This window comes from Corvus cornix, chromosome 3 (assembly GCF_000738735.6).
Source record: "Corvus cornix cornix isolate S_Up_H32 chromosome 3, ASM73873v5, whole genome shotgun sequence".
In the NCBI taxonomy this organism is placed as follows: Eukaryota; Metazoa; Chordata; class Aves; order Passeriformes; family Corvidae; genus Corvus; species Corvus cornix.
In genome coordinates, this window is record NC_047056.1 from 12,074,279 (window position 1) to 12,094,881 (window position 20,603).

Consider the following 20,603-nt stretch of genomic DNA (forward strand, 5'->3'; position numbering starts at 1 on the left):
GTGTCTCTGGCTCAAGGCAGCCTACACAGCAGCGAGCTGCAGGAGCTGTAAGCTATTATTTTAGTTCCCAAGAAAAGTAATTACTATAGCAACCAATACATCCGAATGGCTCTTTGGCTGCTGCCGAGACGCAAACAACTTGCACACAAAGGCACAGCAGAAACGTGCTGTGTAAAGTGTTCTCGGGCAGCTCTGTGTTTTCAAGAGCTCTATAAAATGTGCGTAACAGGCTTCTGAGAAATGACTGCCAGAATAACAGCAAGCAATTGTGCCGTGCCACGATCCCAAAATAACCTAATCAATAGCTCAGTATATTTGCCCCTGAAGAGATGAAGCAAAAAAAAGCAGAGGCTCCATTTTAAGCCTATGTGCCAGGAAGTTCCCAGCAGAGCTGAAGATATATTCAATAAACAGACAATAAAATGGTGGGGGAATGTCTCCTCTTTTGTTCTGCGCGCCGATTCCAGCTCCCTGCAGGCTTCACGTGCCAGCTCGTCCCCTCGGGCTTACACAGAGTGTGTTGGAAAAAGGGATTTAATTACAGCCTTGTAGTGCTGGAGGGTGTAAGAAGCGATGTCTGCGTTCTTTTCTGTGTCTGTGCAGCAACCAGCCCCACACACCACATCTCCAGCCGCAGTGCTGGGCACATCACTGCTGCTGTTACTGAACAAGGAAGCTTCTTGAGCAACAGCAAACTGTAATCATTGGCCATTGCTTAAGTATTACAGCGTTTGGAGTGCCTCTGTCACGTTCAAATCAAAATGCCACTGGTGTGATAACAGCTTAACAGCTCCTGGCCTCTGCCTGCAAAGCGGCACCACGAGGCAAACACCCTGGGTTCCCCAAAACAAGAGATCTGGTGCAAGCAACCTGGCCCCGGAGTATTGTCCAAAGTTTCCCCACAGGACACACAAAGACATGTCACCTGTCTCAAGGATGGTGAACAGCATTAACATCACTTTCCTGCTCCATTGCAGAAGGCAGCTCTGATGAAAGTGGAGGTTATGGATCTGGGTAACTCAGAACAGAGTTGGATCTTGTAAGTGAGCACAACGCATCCCTTCAGAAACCTGAACTGCACTTTAAAATTATTTTCTTAATCAGTTGAGTCCTCAAGTTTTGCTCTGTGTCCAGAATAAACTGAAAATCACAGCTGGATTTAACATAAAGACAAAATTAAGGAAGGAAATGTAATGATGTAATTTATTGCAGAAGTGCCTTATGACCAAATGAAAAAAGATCTCACAGAGACAGAGTTTTGGTCGACTGTAGCCTTTTAAGAAAAAATCCTTTATTTTGGATTAAAGAAAAACACCTGGAAAAAAAAAAGCAAAGTATTTTGAAAAATATATTGAAAAAACAAAGTATTCCTACAAAAATAGCAGAAGCATGTATAAAATCCAGTGTTTCACTTCTGTCTTGCAGAATGGTAGCTGCCCTGCAGGCATCTGGAATTTCCAAACTTCTGATCCCAGGGAAATAAATTCTCTGTAATTTTTCTCCTAAAATCTTTATTTTGTGATAGGAGTTGACTGTGTGTTAAGTGGCTCCCTCTCAAACAAAACAAAACAAAACAAAACAAAACAAAAAGACAAACCACAAAAAAACCCCCCAAATTAAAAAAACCAACCAACCAACAAAAACCAGTTCTTTTTCACAGTGTGCCTTTTTACCAGCTCTGTGGTGGGGGAAAGGCAAGACCACTCACAGGCTGACTTCCCAGTTTGTCTTTGCCAATAAACAGAAATGTCTTGCCTGGTGTAGAGGAGCTGGGACCAGTGGGAGCAGGCACACTTCTGTACCTTCAGGGTCACTGGCTGTGATAGGGCACATAAATCCTTGCTCGTCACAAACATTTTGCATTTTGGCTTGGAAAAGGCTGCTGCATTTTCAGTGAGAGAGGGGGCAGATAAGGAGTAGAGAGCTGGTGCACTGCCCAGCTGCTTGTGCAGAGCTGCAAGGCAGAGAAGTGAAACCAAAATCTCAGAGATGAATAGCGAGCTCTTCTGAGCACTCCCTGGCTGTGGAGGTGCCCTGCTGCCAATGCCAGGTGTGTTCAGGCCCAGTACTGCAGTTTTCTGCTGGAAAGAAGGAAGAGAAAATGAAAGGAGCTTGCACTTGACCATCAGTGTAAGCAAAACTCAGTGCCACAGTGAACAATGCCCCAAAACCCCACTTTCTTAAAAATAGGAATGACTAAAAAGAAAATCCAATGTGGTGAGATGTTGAACATAACTTGCTTGTATCTTGCCCCTCCCCCTTGTCCACCTTCCCCATTCACCAGAGGCAGAGGGGCAGGATGCATGCAAAGGTGAGCCATGAGAAATCCTCAAGGTCATGAAGCAGAACTCCTGGAATACCTTGCTCAGATCCTGAAGCTATCATTGCTCCTTTCCTGCAGGATCCAGGCTTGTGCAAGCTGCTTTCTTCTCTAGTTTATCTGCCAGCTTGAAAATCGTGTGGCTGGTTCATGAACAGATTTGTCTCTGGTATTGCTTTTGCAGCCACACAGCCTTAGATGGCCGCTGGGGTTTGAGTGGTCTTGCATCTGCGAAGGGAGGTGAGAAAATCAGTGTTCATGACTGTTACATCAGACAAAGAGTTGGATCTGGACCTTCTCTGGTGTGAATCAGAGAAATAAATCAAAATGGCAGCTCCTCTTGTGTTAAAAACCCCACAGCTTAATGAGATCTCTGCAGAACAAAAATGCTTCCTGTGTCTGGAGAAGCACGTTAAGAGAGAGGTGTTGAGGGAGCCGAGGTGCTAAGGATCGAACTTCTGGGAATGCTCCGCACATGAAAACACTCCATGAATCCATTATAAATGAGGCTGTTCTCTCATCCATCCATCAGGAGTGTTTCTGCTCCTAAGTTTGGGCTGCTCCCTATCCTATCTGACATGGAAGGTGATATTGATGAGCAGAAAAATGTATGTTTGCTTCAAATGTTGTTTTTGGATAGAGAGCATGGGTTGTGAAGGTGCAGAAGGAAACAGAGGAACAGCCATCACTAACAAAGAAGTGCAGGTTTCCAAACCATCTCTGCTAAGCCCCAGGTGGGAGGTTTCGTTTCTGTCTTGGCTTGGAATTTGTAGTTGGTCTTGTTAAAAGATGATGGCTATGTTGGAAATTAATATTTAGCAACTACTGGTTAACCGATGGAGGTTTTTTGGTGGGAGTTACTGGTTCTTTGAACAAATTTTGAGAATGGGCCCTCATAGAAATACAACCATATCCAATTGTAGTGAGGTGCTCTTGCCTTGCACTTGAGCCTTGCCAAGAGAGGTCAAAGCTGTGCACACACATTACTTGAATGTTGCCAGGGCATTTCCCTCAAATGCCTGCAAATACAGGCAGAACTCGGTATTTCAAAAGATGATGATTTTTAATGGAGTCTGGGTCAGAGCCACAGCTTTGATAATAACAACGCCCTGGCCAGCAAATGCCCAGAGCCTGATTTACAGCACCATCAGCAGGTGCTGCCTGGTGCCTCTTGTGGAGGGGCTAAGGGAGGGTACAGGGGGAGAAAGCAGCATTTTGTCACGACACGCTGTGCACGGGCCGTGAAAGTCGTGTCGGTGTGATGGAAGGCGGGGAGAGGAGCTGGGGGCGGCGATGCTTCGGCCCCCGAACTTGCGAGCTGGCGGCTGCGCTGCCCGGCCCAGCAGCGCCCGCAGCCTCGCTCCCTCCCCTCGGCATCCTTCCCACTGCCCGCGGCCACCTCCAGGAGGCTGCTGCCCCTCGGTGACAGCCCCGGGATGCCCCGAGCTCCGCTCCGCCGGGCACGGCGCGGCCCCGCCCCGCGCGGGAGGCGGCCGAAGGTTGTCCTGGCTGCCCTTTGGAGCTGGGAGTGCTCCGCTCCCGCCGCCATTGCTTCTTCCTGCTCAGCGTCCTTCCCGGGCCGGGCTGCGGCTCCCGCCGGAGGTGCCGGTGGCCGGGTTTTTGGGAGCGATGACAACGGTGCGGAGAGAGGCGTTCGGGCGGATGCCCCCGGAGGAGGGAGGCGGAGAGGTGGAGAAGTTCGTCTTACAGTCGGACAGCGCGAGAGTGGAGATCCTGTCTTTTGGGTGCATCATCACCACTCTGGAGACAAAAGACAGGGATGGGCAGTTTTCAGATGTTGTCCTAGGATTTGACACTTTAGAAGGTGGGTCTTAATATGTTTCTTTGAAAAAAAAATTTAAAAACCCACGATCAGGCATTTTAACCAGCACTTACTGGTTTATTGGCACACTGCGTGACCTACCTGTAAGGCCGCCCCATCCCCCTAAATCATGGGCTGAAGAGATACAGTTCCTGCTGCCTCTCCTGGGCTCTGTGGTGGGTGTGGAATAGGGATGCTGGTGGCAGTGCGCCGCTCTGCTGGGGCAGCTCTGAGTCCCTTCTTGCCTGGCAATGACAGAGGGCTTTTCTGCCAATCTGCAAAGAATACAAGATCCCATCAGGCTGTTTTAATCAAGGATGCGCATGACTAATGAGCTGTGTGTCCTGTGAAACCCTGGGACTGCAGTAACGTCCTGGAGGGAAGCAGAGAGAGACACCTCTGAGTCCCTAAGCACTCCTGGAGACCACCCATCCTGTTCCAATGGTTCTGTTTAAACGTGTGCTGTTTCTCCGCCCAGGTTACACGAGGAAGCACCCGTTCTTCGGTGCTGTCGTAGGCCGTGTTGCCAACAGGATTGCGAATGGGAGGTTCACCCTGGACGGGAAGGAGTATCAGCTGTTCCTCAACAACGGGCCCAACAGCCTGCATGGAGGAGCCAAGGGATTTGACAAGGTGAAAATCCCAGTGTCCTGCCAGCGTACAGCCTGTGGGGTTGTGGCAAGGAGGTGTGATATCTACACCCCTGAACTCTGTAGCATTTTCTGGTGGTTACTGAGTTGAATCAGCTCAGAAAGTGCTGTGAGTGCAGGAGTGGGGGGAAGTGAGACAGATCCTGCGAGCTGCTGGGTTGGCTTGTCTTTGTGTGAGCTTGCAGGGCTCATGTCATCCTTGGATGCCGAGCAGATGGTTGCTGTGCTTCCTCTGTGTGACTGCAGCCCTGAGCCTCATGAGCCCAGTTCTGACAGGGTTGTTCCTGGCAAGGTGCTGCTTCTGCAGAGCATGGCTTGGGACACGGCAGTGAGGACCCAGGAGCCTCAGGAGCAATGGAGGCTCCCTGGGCACCGGCTGCACCACCCTGGAGTGCACCATGGAGTTGTGCCAGTGCCCAAAGAAAGTTTCCTGGGGAACAGTAGTCTGTCCATGCAGATTCATTTCCACCTGCAGTTTCAAGGTTGTTGCCTGCCCATAGCTCCTCCCAGAGTCAGAAGGATGTGAGTTTGCAGAAACTTATCAGTGTTGCTTGCTTGTGACAGCACTCCCAAGTAAGGGGAGAGCAGGGTAGTGCTGCAGGTTCAGTCATTGCATTGCCCCCTTGGTGCCAGTTTCATCCTGTGACAGCATCCCTCAGGCTCTCAGTCTGACTCCCAGCAGTGGGGGATTAGATCAGGCCTGCAAAACACCCCAGGATCCAGGATCACTGTCTCTCCTTCCCAGCCTTCCCCTATGACCTCCTGAGATGAAACAACCTTTCCCTGGCCCCAGGGCACTCAACCTTTTCTATCTTCTCCCAAGAGCTGCTGCTCAAGTCAGATATTTGTGGTACAGGTGGTAAGAGCAGCGGAGGATCTCTTCTCTTGAAAGCCTTGCTGATAACCCTGCTCGACTGCAGAGCAGGCTCAGAAGTCTCTGCTTTCCTGAAGCCTTGGGCTTTGTCGGATCAAGTGCATTTGTAACCAGCAAGTAGCTGATCCACCATTTCCCCCCAAGAACACGAGTGTGCTGGTGCAGCTGCTGTCATGGGGTTAATGGGGGTTTTTTTGTGAAACGAATCCAGGCTGATGGGACAAAAGCCAGGGTGCCTGGAAAAAAAAGCACAGTGTGAACTGGCATCAGGTTGGGATGAAATGCTCCTCAGTAGCCTTAGAAAAAAAGGAGTACTGGGGATGGCTTGGCTGTTGTACCCCTAGAGAAGACAATTTGGTTGGTTTAAAGTTTCTTTATACACCCTGACCCCTGTGATCTGGAGCTGAAAACATGCATTTTTTTGCAGCCAGGGCTTCCAGGCTGTCTTCTGCAGGCAGGGGATGTGGTCTCTTCTTCTGCTTCTTCACCTTGCTTGCTGAAGGCTCACCAGCTTGCTTGGGGACGAGGCAGTGACATCTCCCAGCCAGAGCTTTGTGTCCTCTGGCCCACAGGGCACACTTGAACACCTGCCCAAGACCCCCTCCAGCCAGGAAACAGTCACTGTTCAGAGACAGTGAGCCCTAACTGGTCAGCCCTAACACAAAAAACACACACTGGCATTTGGCTGTGATTATCTTGGTCATCTTCTGAGTTCTTCCTGATCTTGCAGACATCAGTGCTGTGGTCAGCGTGTGGCCTGATGAGAGCAGGTTACAGCTGCACTTACAGGGCAGCAGTATGTGACCACACTGCTGGGGGACTTCAGAAAATAACTCTCTTATCTTAAAAAATATAGTGATACCTGTATGCTTCCTGGACTTTAATAGCTTTTTCTTCAAAGAACTTAAATAGAAACTCGTATTCAAAAACCGCAGCATCCTTACAGCCGTGGGAGCCGCAGTCAAACTGCACACTGTGCAGGAGAGCCTACTCTGCAGCCAGGTATATTTAGCACCCTCAGCTTCAGTGTTTGGTGAAAATGCTGGCTTTTGACCATGCCCCATGTTGGTGATCTCTGGGTAGGACGTGAGAGGGATCAACTCAACAGTGTTATCCAGCCCCTGTTCCTAAATCTGTCCACTTTGATTAGACCGTAACTATTCCTTAGGGAAATGTAAAACTCTAGAGAGCCTCTTGTTGCACATCAATCCTCTCAGCATGAGGCCCATGGCCAGGGCCAAACAGGCTGTCTGGGCAGCTGTGTACAGCGTGCTGCCTTGCTTCCCTTGCCAACATGTTTGGCTCCAAGCAGAGCACTGGTGCTGGTCTCTGGCAGGGAGAACAACCAGAGAGGTCCCAGCTCTCTGCATGTGTCTGACAACACATCTGGTACCATTTAACCCAACCCCAGCCCCTGGGCGGGAGCTCCCAGTGTGTTCTTACACTGTCTGAGAAGCCAGCGCCTGGTGAGCGGAGGGAAGGGTGGCAGCTTGTTGAAGTGGTGTTGCACATGAGAAGATCCATGGAAAGGGGGATAAGTCCATCTGCAGGGCAAAAATCAAACGTGTGGACTCTTCAGGCATGGAGTAACACAGGCTGGAACAGGCCCCCCATCAGACTGCCAAATTGTCTCATTTGTTTGGCTGCTCAGTGGAAAGCTTGTTCCCTGCTGGTGGCCCTGGCTGACCAAGAGCAGGCTGGTGCTTGTGTTTTCTTTGGAAATCTGATTGGAAAAGCCTTTGTTTCAGTGCAACATCCCTTCAGTGCCTTCTGTCCCTGTTTTTAGCCCAGCCTGGGGCAGGAGGGAAGGGCACCATGTTCCCATTCCTGTCCTACTAACGCCACACTCCTTGCAGGTTCTCTGGAGCCCCCAGGTGCTCCCAAATGGCGTCCGCTTCTTCCGGCTCAGCCCCGACGGTGAGGAGGGGTACCCTGGTGACCTGAAAGTCTGGGTGACCTACACCCTTAGTGGCAGGGAGCTGGCCATCAACTACCAGGCCCAGACCAGCAAGACAACCCCCATCAGCCTGACAAACCACTCATACTTCAACCTGGCAGGGCAGGTAAGTGTGGGGAGATGGACCCCATGGAGACACTGTGCGGGGGAGGAAAGCCTGGGGACCCATGGAATGATCACTGGCACCAGCATGCTGGTCTGGGGACACATCATGGTTTTGGGGGCACAGTGATGAAGGTTGTCTCTGTGCATCATGGGCTGCGTGCAGGAACAGGACTGAATCACATGGACCTCAGCTGAGGACATGTTGTCTCCGTGCTTCTTGAACAGAGACATCCAGCAGAGAATGTTGGCTCTCCTTTTGTGTGTAACTGCGGAGTTTTGGTTTCTCCAGGTCCCCTGGAAAGATTACAGAGGAGGTGCAGAGCTGGCACCAGGCTAGTGGTAGCCTGGCATTTCTTAGCTGTATTCTGTTGGCATTTCTGAGAGGGTGATGCAGTTGAGGTCAGGGCCTGGAGCGGCAGCACCAAAATACCCAGGTCAAAAATGGGCAGAAGAAACATCATGGAAAGGGAATGTGAGCTGGCCAGGATTGCGGAGTAGCAAGGTTGCAGCAGCAGGATGCAGAGGGCTCCCACACACCCATACAGGGTCCTGTCAACCACACAGACAGTGAATTGCAGCTGTGTTTTAGTCTCACACTGTTTATAAATGGGCTTGGAAGAAAAGGATCTGAGAAATAAAGTGTTGCTGGGCAGAGCAATAGGATAATACAGTGCAGTCACACTTGGATGTGAGAGAAAGGCCCTTAAAATGGTTAGTGAGAGACAACCCAGCCCCTCTGAACAGGAGCTGTGCCCAGGCTGCTGCCCTGATAATGGCTGTGCCGTTGTTGGTGTACCCTCTGCTGGTACTCCCAGAGGTGCAGTAATACCAACACCTGCAGCGTGCAACTCAGGCGTGTTCCAGAGGAACAGGAGACCTTTGGGCACGAAATTGCTGCTCAGATTAGATGGTGACCTGAAGGCTCAGCTTTGGGTCTGCTCCCCTTGCAGCCCAGCAGGTTCCCTGCCAGCGTTCCTGAGGCTGTGGAAAAGGAGGAGGTTCACACCCCCGCAGTGATGCAGATGAGACTGGAGGATGGGTTGTGTTTTCCCTCGCTTGCTTCCTTCCCCTTTTCCCTGCTGCTATGTGCTCAGCACCCAGCATGTTTTGGCTAGTTAGTGTGCAGGGTGGTAGTGCTTGGTGAGGAACAAGTACAGACTGATGGTCTCATCCCTGTGGGATTTACAGCTCCTAGGGCCTATGTGGGTTTTTATCTGTGCCAGTACCTTTGTCCTGTGCCCAAGGTCAAGGTGGAATGAGGGCCGGGAGGTGCTCCAGGCACTGCCAGATCAGCTGGGGCACCACTGTGGACAACCACTTCACAACTGTGCTTAGGGCTGCTTGAACAGTGCCTGCAACAGGAATCTCAGCATTTCCCATCCTCCTGCAGGGCTCCTGCGATATCTATGACCACGAGATCTCCATTGAAGCAGATTCCTACCTGCCTGTGGATGACACCAAAATCCCTACTGGTGGGTGGTGCAGTGCCTGTGGCACAAGGTGGAAGTGCTCTTTCTGAGCAATGTTTGTGGGTTTGGGGGGAGCAGCACTGCCCGGCAAGAGGGACACACCAGCACCCAGGGGACCCCAGGCACAGTGGGGCCCTCACCTTTGGGCACAGTCCTGCTGCACCTGAGCAGGGTGGGCAGAGCCAAGTGCTGGTAACCCAGTTCATCACCAGCCCCAGGGAGCAGTCAGGAGCAGCAGGAAATGGGACCAGAGGCATATGGGATATGAGGCTGCAATGTGGGTCCATCCAGGAGACAAGCTTCCTGTGGCCCCTGAAGGACTGGATTCCTTGGTCCAGGTGGCTTCTGCTCAGCTTGGTGTGCCATGCTTGTGCACAAGCAGGGAAAGAGCTCAAAGCCATACCCACCCCAGTGCCCTGCTTCTCCCTGCTCCTTTCACCATGGAGCTGTTTCACATCTCAGTTGTGGCCAGCTTGCTACCCCTGGCTTTTGCAGTTCCTTCTTGTGTGGGTAGTCTTAGTCCTGGGGTGAAGATAAGATGTGTGCAATTATTAAAGACCCCCTGTGTACAATGCCTGCTGTATTTTATGTAAGTGCTTGAACTGGAATGGTTTCATTTTTCTTTCAAGGTGTTTTTCTGCCCCCCTGCAAAACCCCTCACCTTTGGGTTGGGGTGACTGTGTTTTGCACTGTGCTTAGTATGTCCTAGGGTTGTTCTTGCTGCTTCATCACAGGACACTGTATTTCCACAGCAGGTCTTAACAAGGACAAGAGAGAAAAGGCTGGGTTTGTACATATACAAACTTCTTGCATTTTCTTGCTCCTTGTCTGTCCTTTGAAGAAGAGCAGTGTCCCCAGGGGCTGCCAGTTGTGCTGGGGGACAAGGTAGGGTTTGCTGGCATGTGGTGAGTGGCTGAGCCTGCTGTTCTTCTTGCTTAGGGGAGGTGGCTGCCGTGCAAGGCACTGGATTCGATCTCCGGCAGCCTGTGGAGCTGGGCAAGCACTTGCAGAAGTTTCATCTGGATGGCTTCGACCACAACTTCTGCCTCCATCAGGGGCAGGATCGCCGCCTTGTAGCCAGGTAGGCTGGGACCTTGGCAGGAGTCCCCAGCCCTGGAGCCATGGGGTGTCCATTCAGCCAGTCCCCTGTCATCCTTCCCTGGCATCTCCACAGGGTTTTCCACCCGCCCACCGGCAGGACCATGGAGGTTCACACCACCCAGCCTGGCATCCAGTTTTACACCGGGAACAACCTGGATGGCTCCCTGAAGGGCAAAGGTGCTGCCACGTACCCCAAGCACTCGGCTTTCTGCCTGGAAACCCAGAACTGGCCCGATGCCGTTAACAAGGTCAGCTGTCCATTCCCCTCCCAGGGGCTGCTTGGGTCCTGTGGCAGGGGACCGTACCCCCAGCACCTTCCATGTCTCTGGGGTATTAAATGTAGCAACAGAGTCTGCTTGTCAAGGGGACACTAGACACCAGAAGTGAGGCAGGCACAGGTCACAGTGGCTTTAGACAGGGGTCAGTCAGCTCCCCAAAGGTGTGGGGTCTAGAGCAGATGACCCCACTGGGGCCTTGCCACATCCTCTTAAGTTTGGATCATTCATCATGGCCTGAATTTAGCCAGTGGTAGGACTGACCCACTCAGCCCTCCGGCAAGTGGTGGGTGGTTACACACTGCTGCTGGAAATGGCTGGGGGGAGCTGCAGGAATATGCCTTGGGAAGACCAAATGGATGCAGCCATGCTTTCTGGTCCCACGGAATGTGCTCAGAGTCACTGATGTGCTGCTGCCTCTCCCAGCCTCACTTCCCCAATGTCCTGCTCCATCCGGGTGAGGAGTACAATCACACCACGTGGCTCGTGTTCAACACTGCTTGAGGAAAAGGCCTGCTGACTCCCACCACTGAGAGGGGTAAGTGCCTCCAGCAGCTGAGCCAGAAATCCTTCCAGGTGCCAAACAGAGCTTTCCAGCTACCCTGGGTGATGCATCTGATCTGGGAGCTTTTTTTCTGCTCTGTGGTTTTCACCTGTGGTTTCTGCTGGCTTTAACTCCTGTCACCATCTCTGCTGCTGTCTGGTCTGTTCAAAGCTCTCACGCTCTGTCCAGACTCTCACCCTGGGCATTGGGGTTTGTTTCCCCAGTAAAAATGCACTGAAAGCACCTTGTTTAGGGGCACGGCCTGTCACAGCTCCAACTACACCAGTGGAATATCTGGTGGAGCATGTGGGAAGGCTGCTGCAGTTGTGGTTGTTTGTTACGACATCTGTTATTTCCATCAAAGTGCTCTCTCTAAATGGTGTGCAGTGCTCATAGCTTTGTGGAGGACAGTGTGCTGGGATTATCCCACCTGGCTGCCCTGGATCCTCTGATTAAAATCCTATGCTCTGCCTTGGTTGCTGAAGTGAAGTGGGCACACCCATTTAGTCCTGAATATACAACTGCAGGAGAAAACCCATCATCCTAACACTGTATTTCCACATGAAATCTCCAAAACCCTGTACTGGGTACCAACTGTCTGATGAAAACCTCCATGTTTCTGAGGCTTCAGAAAAACTGGCACAAGCCAGGGGCAGACACCACCACCCTGTTAGGGAGCTGATAGCCCACTTCCCAGGGAAAGAGGTCGACAGTCCATGTGCCTGGCACTGCAGCCTGAGTCCCACCTTCTCCTGCCATGCTGCTGCTCCCAGGGCCTGCAGCACTCCACCATGCTTCCCCAGCTGCAGAGATGCAGGAGTGTCCTTGCCCCCAGTGGAAGTGCCTGGCCACTGGGCTTGCAAATGTGGCAGACCTGTCACAGTCAGTTCTCCCACCCTGACACCAAAAGAAGTGCCCTGCTACTCTCCTGCCATGCACAGTAGTGGTCATATGGTCTGTGAGGGCTGGATCTCTTGGAGAACAAAGCCCACCAACAGGCAACACCAGGTTGCAAACCAGGGGAACCCCATTTTCCCCATAAGAGTGGGGTTTGCCCACCACACTGGAGACCTCAGATACACCTCCCCTTGCCCCACCCCCAGCCAGCCCTGTGTGGGGTGTGCACACCCTTGCCCAGAGGCACAGGGTCACAGCAGCACCACTCACACAACACACCCCTGTGTCAGGGAATCTCCTCCAACTGCTCACAAACACTCTATGGAATTTGTGGTGAAATCCTCTCAAACTCAGGCGAGAGCTGCAGCTGCATAGTCTCCAAGGGCAATGACAAGCTGAGGGAGGTAGCACAGCCACCCTCAATTTTGGACAGCACAGCTGCACAGAATGCCAGCTTTGCCACTGCTCCCCCTCTGCACCTTACAAATGCTGGTTGTCCTTCAGAGTGGCTGTCCCCACCAGCACAGCCCTGCTCCTTGCTCAGGTTCTCACTGCTACCTCTGGGTTTAGAGGAACCCCAGCCCCCGCCTAGAGAAACTCTGGGGTCTTCTGCTCAGTCTTCCAGTGTCTCTGGGTACTGAAAAACAGGTACCAGTAGAGCTGTCGTGTCAGGCTGCAGGTTTATTGTGGAGCAGGTTTGCCTTGAGGGTACAGAAAAGAAAAGGTGATGAAATTCCAGAGCAGCGGCGTACATGTGCCTCTCACCAGGTACACAATGCACAACCAGTAAAATATTCCAAACACGTATCACAGGCTTCAGGCATTTGGGCTAAATCACTGCAGGGTAACGTTTGTGTCAGCCCTGCTCTCCCACTGTGGCAGCAGTGGGATTTGGTGAGTGTGGCCAGAATCCACCTGGAACACCAATGGCCATGGTGAGCCCCAGCGAGGATCCAGGAACAGCAAGGACCACAGCAGTGAGGACCAGGCATAAAGGCCAGAGGATGCTGCAGCAGAACGGCACCTTCAGGATCTGGACTGTTGACTCATTGACTGGAAAAGCTCCATGCAGTCATTGTTAACAGGAACCCTGTTCCTTGAAAACCATGGGTTACCCCAGGTGTAACCGAAGTTCATCTTGTAACTTTATTTAAGCTGTTCTGCTGTGGTTACACAGTGGAAGCAAACTGCCAGGGTAGATTTAATTTGAAGCCCAAACAGGCCTGGCTTTCCATTTCAGTGCTTATTTACTGCTGAAACTGGCCTTTATTTCTGCTAGATAGCCAATCCCAGCAAAAAGAAAATACACTTTTCTCCCCTCTGCCTACCAGTTTGCTTGTTCACAGTCCACCACTGTTGCCAGTCCCTTGCTGTGATCTGTGTCGAAGTGCCTCATCATGCAATTCTTTCACACAGAACGAGGACAAACAGAGTCTGACACACCTATACACAAATAATGAATCCTGCAGGTTGTATATTTGCTGTAAGAAATTGGCATCATTCAACAAAGCCATCTCCAGGATATGGGCTGCTTTACAACCATACCAGTTTCTGTGAAGCAGGTCAGAACTCCTGAGGTCAGCTGAGAATCTTTCACTTTAAGGATCTTCCCTCAAAAAAGGAAAACCCACCTTGAGATACTTTAAATAGAAAGTTTTCTTTGTATCAACAGCCTAAGGAACTAAAAAATGCAACAAGTGAAAGTAGCAACTGTCAAGTTAATAATGATTTCTATTACCTTTAGAAGTTTCTGCAGGTGTTACTTGCTTAAAAGATGTGTTTTGGAGGAAAGTTTATCCTTAGATTTTTGGGGCATCCGGTATCAACAGTCAATCACCAGAGAACGAGCTTTGCAGAATAAGCAGATCAGGCAGAAAAATGAATGCCCACTAAATATCAAGGATCGAAAAGGGCATATGCAAATTTTTATCCATCTGCAGGCAGAGATGGATTTTAAATTCCATTTCAAGGAAAGCAGGAACTGATCCTTTTCACCAAAGACCATTCAACAGTAAATGTGAAAAGTGACTACCTTGAGAAGACACCAGCTGGGATTAGTGATTCCCATTTTAGACATTTTTCATCCACGTTACATGGCACACAGCTAAAATTACCCAAACGTTAACAGAAGCAGCAGGGTTACTACGGAGAAGTTTTAGTTAAAAATACACATTTTATTTCAATGTGCCAATAAAAAAGTCCCACATTTTCATATCACAGGAAGTTAATTCATACAATAAAAAGAGACCTGTGCTAGTCTATTGGTGTGACTAACTCAGAAGACCCAGATCATGCCAAATTTTGGTTGATATACTCTTCTATCTACATTCTTACATTTACAAAGACACCACAAAATCCCTTATAATAATGTAAGCAAAATAATTTTCTTCCTAAAAGATTAACTTCATAACTTTAATCCATTCTTTCAGGACTTGCACTTCGTTGAGGGCTTCCTGATGGTGAGCGGCTGAAAGGGAAAGAATCCACAATTAACATTTCAGTAGTTGTTTGGGAATCACAAATACAGGACAAAGCAACAGGAGTATACCCAGACTCTGGTTCCCTTTAAGTACTGTTTTTTAATAAAATAACCAATCACTGTTGACAAAAGTTAACGGGTTGGTGATCTGGAGATTATACTTTTTTCTTTACTGTTATTTTTAAAATGAGATCACTGTAAGGCCATCTAAAGGGTATTACTTATAGTGACCTCCAAAAGGGCAAGATACTTCTTCACTGTTCTGATACAGCAGCTTGTCAAAACCTATCATGGTGATTGCTCAGCATTTATGAGCATTTATTCATGTCCTTGTGATTGTTTGACACTAAAGTTGTAAAAATGAACTATTAAAGAATTCTAATTAGGGAAAAATGCTGCTGATTCTGTCACTACACATATTCTACACATTACTCTTTGTGCAAACACATACACACAAAGAAAACTATTTACTGACTTATTGGGAAAGAAAAAAATCATCTAACGGCAGTGAACGTAACAGGTTTGATTTTCCACTCCTGACTGCTGTGCCAGCTTACTCCACTCTACCTTTCCCAGTGCCACTGTAGCTTCCTCATGAGGCTGAAAGCTGACTCCCTACATTTATTCTATGCTTTAAGCTCATCACTCTCCGTGCAATAAAACTGTCAGTGAACCAAAAGGAATAGGGGAGCAGAGAAAGACAAGACACTGCTACATAACCCTGAGGATTTATTGCCACATATAAGTATTACCATATAAAAAGCCACAACCACAACATTATTGCTGTTAAAGAGATCTCAGCAAAATACCTTTCCAGTATTTTCCTACAAGCAGCAGTCAAACTCCTCAGCAGAGATCAGTGCAGATACTAAAATGCCAGCTCTACGGAGTCTATGCTATTAGTAGGGAGACCAACGTACCTTCTCTTTGGAGATGGTGACCGGGACTTTGACCGGCTGTCAAAACAGAACATCATCAATGCAGCTTAAATGTCAAATGCAACTTCCATATTAAAAACAATAAAAGCCTATCAGAAAGCAATGGAATTGAGCCAGAAGCAGAAGGTCTTTCCAATGGTAAAGTTTTCAGATCAGCTTTTACTCTGACAGGGATTCTCCCTTCATCTAGTGTGGAGATGCATTTTAAGCAACTTTCTTCAGCAGACAAACAGAAAAATGAGGGGTGGTACTGAGGTGAGGCTTTGAGAAAAGCAACATCACCAAATTGCTGCTGTTTTATGAAAAGCATTAACAAAGCTCAAGCTCTTTATCTGATGGATAGAAAAATTTAACAGAACTCAGCACAAAGGCACAAAAGATTAGTACTATGTTGGAAACTACAAAGAGTTAATGAAAACAAAGAGACAGGTAAGGAACGCATTCCAAAGAGCTGCAGAGGAAATGTTACCATTTCTGTCATACCACAAAGAGATTAGCTGGAGACCCATGTTTGGGGCATATTTTTCTAAAGGACCAGGCTCTGTTAATCATGCAAACCTAAATTTGAGATACTACTGCAGGCTCTATCTGTGTGTGCTCACCTCTTAGCCGGCGAGCCAGACTTGGATCTGCCATGAGACCTAGACCTGCAACAAGAATAAACACAGCTGAGCAGGGAAACTGAGAGCATGTGGGTTCCCATGTTTGGGACAGCAGGATTCACACTCAGTGCATGAGAGCTGTCCTGCTGAATGCACAGAATCCTGCAAGTTTCCAGGGCTTTGCCTGTTAAGTTTTGGAAGAAATCTTTTACATGGATGCTGCACATGTTGTTTAGCCCCTGGCTGATGACCACTGTTCGCTGATGTGGGTGGCAGGAACACAAGAACAACCCAAATCCTAGCCAGTATTTTCACAGAGCTAATAAAAAGCCATGCTCTAAACTTGCAGGTTTTATTAGGCCTGAGCAACATCTGCCACTGCAGTTGGAGACAGCTCATTCCTACAGGTATCTTCTCTGTCAAGTTCATCTTACGTATCCCTTCCTTCAAGTTTTTTTTTTAATGTTTGAATTTAACCATGTGAAAAAAAATCTTTGAGACTGCTACACCATAAGAACACTAATACTGCCTCAAAGCCTCACTGAAATTTTTAGGTCCGCAAAGGAAGCGTTCTACATTCCACATCCAAGGTTTTCCACAACAACTTCCACATGTGTGTTGTAACACTGTCAAACCAGCAAATGTCATGTAGTACTCATTTAGTCTGTGTTCCTCATGATCCCAGAGCCTGTCTCTGAGTGCAGTGCATTCCTTGGACTCTTCTGTACAGAAATAATCTTTCAGTTGCTTAAACACAGTTATTTTGCCGCTTCTGTCTAGCTGTGTATCTGTAACTTCCTCTGCCTCAGTCACTTTAATCCCTACTTATAATGGAGAAGTGTCACTCAATAGTCTAGAAATGTCACTACAAGTATCCCTTACCTTGCACAAAACCAGCCTGGTACCAAAAAGAGAAAACAATGGTAAAATCAAGATGTTTTTCTCTTTGAGAGTCTGTTTCCTGCTCATCACTGGCAGTGAACAGTGATAAACCATGACTAAGTCATGTTGGAACAACCAGTACTAAGATTCAACATGGTTTAGCCACAGGTGTCCCCAGTCAGTGAAAGGCACTGCTCTACTGCCTTGGGGAACTTCCTCTCTTTACCAGCTTCTGGACTATTTGTGTGAGTTTCTGCTCTTAATTAAGCCATCCAGTCTTTCTCTCTCCTTTCCCTTAGCACTCCCATCATTGCTTGCTGTTCCATCCTCAGAAAGTGCCACCCCTCAGCTGTGGGCTTTTCCACTTGCTCCCTTTAGCTAAAGCTATCCTGTATTTTCTGTGTTTCTCCATGGTTGACTGTTAGCTGTTTCAAAGAGCAGCCATTAAAACAGCACAGCAGGCACAGGGACAGGCTAGGCCATAAGCAATTCCATATCCAGAGCAGAATTTCCATTTACTCTTGTTCTTGTTGAGGACATCAGTCAGCTCTGCTGCCAGGACAAGGCTCCATGAAGCACAGGCTGCATTTACTTACTATTAAATAAAATTTAAGAGAACAAATGGCATCCTGTGATCCCTTAAAATCTGCTTGTTACTCTTGTGACACATTTATTGTTACAAAATAATTCTGACAGGTGTTTATCTCAAATTAAAATCAGCTCCTGCAGATTGACACTGATATTCAAAAGAGCTGGAACTGCAGCTGTAACACTCAGGGCACCAGCAAGCCCTTCAAGACTTGCCTGGCTGCAGACAATAAAGCATTAACACACTACTGGAAGGGCACCCTGCTTTCTCTGAAAAATAATGGGAAGAATCCACTACACAAAGAAAGAGAAACTTTTGAGATTAATTCTACATTTGTCAGGTGTTAATGCAACCCGATCAAACCAGTATTTGTGATGGCTATGGGGACCTGGATGTTAGTGATGTGCAAAAGAACAAAGAGGAAGAACAAGCTTCTGCACTGCTTTTTGAAACTATAGACCCCTAAGTTACTGGAGGGAAAACACACCTTTTTCTGGGAAAAAACACTAACAGTTGTTAGAAAGTCTAAACAGACTTTTAAGCAACTTTTACCAGCTATTGAGAGTCACATACCTGCTTCGGGGCCATGTAACAGATCTGGATCTAGATCTGGATCTTGATCTAGACCTAAAATTAAAAAATAAATTAAAAGGAAGTCAACTCAAGCAGAAGTGATGACAATTACAGCACTATATAAATTAGTGTCTATATGTTGAACTTAAAACCTACATAATCATAGACCTACATGATCATTAGACATTTCAGACAAAAAAATTAATCGTGGCAGATGCCACTGTCTCAAAGTAAGGTCTCAAAACTCATTATCAGAAACTTTTTAAAGCATGCTGACTTCCAGAGGTCAGCACTTTTTGAAGTCTGCTATCCAATACCTTTTGGAATCTCCTAATTAAAACAAGAAAACTCCAACAAAAATAAAGCACACAACCATTTAAAAATTAGTACTAATCACCTTGATCTCTTCAAGGAACCCGACCGGGACCGGCGAGGAGACACGGACCTAGACCTACGAGGAGACACGGACCTGGACCTGCGGTAGGAAGCTGACCTGGACCTGCAAAGAAAGCAATTCAAGAGTTGTTCAAGTGTAGCTTTTTCTGAGCAACAGAAGGCAACAGGAATAAAAGACAAACTCAAAACACACCTCCTACCACGGCTGCGACTGCGTGACCGGGAATACCTTCTTCCTCGGGACCTCGAGCGGGATCTAGACCGGGACCTGGGTTTAGGTTAGAGAAAACAGGTATCAGCAGACAGCTGCAACAACCAGTGCATGTGAGGCCCTGCTGAAGTCAAAACTTCTTTAAGACAACTAAAGAACTAGCATCTGTCAGTTGGAAAAATGTCTGGGCCTACTTGTCTTGAGCATTTTTACTACCTAGAAAAATGTTAAAAGCTGAATTACATTGCAGAATTACATTAGAATAGAAAACACTGTAATGCGTATTTAAAATAAACCTTGCAAGTTTGCAGGTCGACCCTCTTTGGCCCAAGGTCTAGCAGATCTAGACGATCTAGAAGTATCTATAGGCGAGCGCTGCATCTAGGTAGGTGTTCTCTTCAATCTAACGACGATCAAACTGACAGCCCAATGAGCCAGGGTGAGGCTTGATTGACGCAAGAAGATTTTTCTAGGTGGGAATGTGGTCAATCTGGTGTTCCTCTTTCTAAACCGGAGGGGGGCCCCAATTGAAAGCCAAATTTACTGTTACGGCGGTCACCGTCTCAAATTTTCTGCCCTTAAAGAATAAGGTGAAGCTACGTGTAGATGGCTCGAGGGGATCTGGCCTCTTATGCTGATCACCTCAAGGTCTAGGAGGATCTTAAGTGTCGGATTTGCAAGGCGCCTCAGCATGAAATCTTAAGGCTCGTGACATTCTGAATCAAGGCGACTGACTCAAACGAAGAAACCTGAAAGGTTTTGACCAGGTTGATTATTAAGATATTAACATTTGATAGAAATAGCAACAAATTGTAATATATACCTATACATTTATTCTAGCGTTAAAGTTTAAAGAAAACTGGTGTAACATTCTGTTCTTTGCTAACAAGAACTACACAAAAGCGAGCTGGCGAAGCAACGCGGCCGCCCCGGCCCCGCACGTACCTGCTCCTCCTTCGCCGGCTATAGCGGTGACAGTCATAGGCATAGTGGCCTTTCTCACCACACTCGTAGCATCTGTCGTTGGGGTCGAAAGGGCGCCGGGCAGGGGGGCCGGTCGTAGCGGGAGCGGCGCGGCATCCCTGTGGATACTTCCACTCTGACTCTGGAGCCGCAGATCACCCTGCAGCGAGTCCATGAAAGCTCTGTGTTAAACCTTACAGTCTGTGACAGAACTACAGAAGCACAAGACCGAGAGAGAAAACCCCGATTCTTTCAGTAGCCTCGGTAAACGCGCCTAATGGACACGTACTTGCCGTCAAGTCCACGGACAGCATCTTCAGCATCCCGGGGGTCTTCGAACTCCACGAAGGCGAACCCCGGCGGGTTCCTGGCGATCCACACGGTTCTCAGCGGTCCATAGTAGCTGAAGGCTCTCTCCAGCTCGCCTTTGCCGGCGCCCGTGCCCAGATTCCCCACGTACACCTTGGTCTCTGCGGGAGCGGACGGGGTGTCAGCGCGGGACCGGGAGCGGGACCGGGCTCGGGCTCAGTCCCCGCCCCGCCCTCCCCCGGCCCGCCGCCATCTTGTCCGCGCGGCCCCTTCCCGCCTTCACCGCGAGCGCCGCGCGCCCGACCGCGCCCCCCCCCCCCCCACGGCCGCTGACGCAAAATGGCGGCGGCAACAACGGCGGCGGCGGCCACATCGCCTTCCCCCCTTCCCCACCGCTGCCCGCCGGCCGCCCAGCTCCCCACGGTAATCGCCTCTCTCCCAGACCCGCCTCGGCTCCCACCCCGCGCAGCCGCCCGCCGCCCGCGGCTCCCAGGAGCTCTCACCGCCTCCATAGCGGCCGTAACGCGACATCCCGACGGCTCCGCCGCCCGCGCGCACGCGCCGCCGCACGCGCCTGCCCCCTGCCCCGCTCCCCCGCCTCCCCCGCGCCGAGCGGAGGCGCGCATGCGCGCGGGCGGTGGCGCGCG

General features: G+C 49.2%; 2 protein-coding genes across 3 annotated transcripts; one reads left to right on the plus strand and one right to left on the minus strand.

Moving 5' to 3' along the window:
* Positions 1–3,763: 3,763 nt before the first annotated feature.
* On the plus strand, positions 3,764–19,140 carry GALM (galactose mutarotase). 2 transcript variants are annotated; one of them, XM_010411050.4, is made up of 8 exons: positions 3,764–4,145; positions 4,621–4,775; positions 7,523–7,729; positions 9,119–9,200; positions 10,137–10,278; positions 10,372–10,546; positions 11,000–11,111; positions 18,490–19,140. In XM_010411050.4, exons 1-7 carry the CDS (start codon positions 3,950–3,952, stop codon positions 11,075–11,077), a joined length of 1,035 nt encoding a protein of 344 aa, XP_010409352.2. In that variant the 5' UTR covers positions 3,764–3,949; the 3' UTR covers positions 11,078–11,111; positions 18,490–19,140. The 2 variants fall into 2 exon arrangements, with proteins under 2 accessions (XP_010409352.2, XP_010409351.2); XM_010411049.4 differs by lacking the exon at positions 18,490–19,140 and adding an exon at positions 14,444–14,651 and having other exon boundaries at positions 3,765–4,145.
* On the minus strand, positions 12,676–20,546 carry LOC104696661 (serine/arginine-rich splicing factor 7). The gene is given in 10 exon segments (XM_039568770.1): positions 12,676–14,481; positions 15,414–15,449; positions 16,034–16,078; positions 18,078–18,131; positions 18,475–18,576; positions 18,667–18,741; positions 19,630–19,736; positions 19,738–19,807; positions 19,937–20,117; positions 20,460–20,546. Coding segments are annotated over 10 exon segments (753 nt in total). The 5' UTR covers positions 20,488–20,546; the 3' UTR covers positions 12,676–14,426.
* Positions 20,547–20,603: the final 57 nt, after the last annotated feature.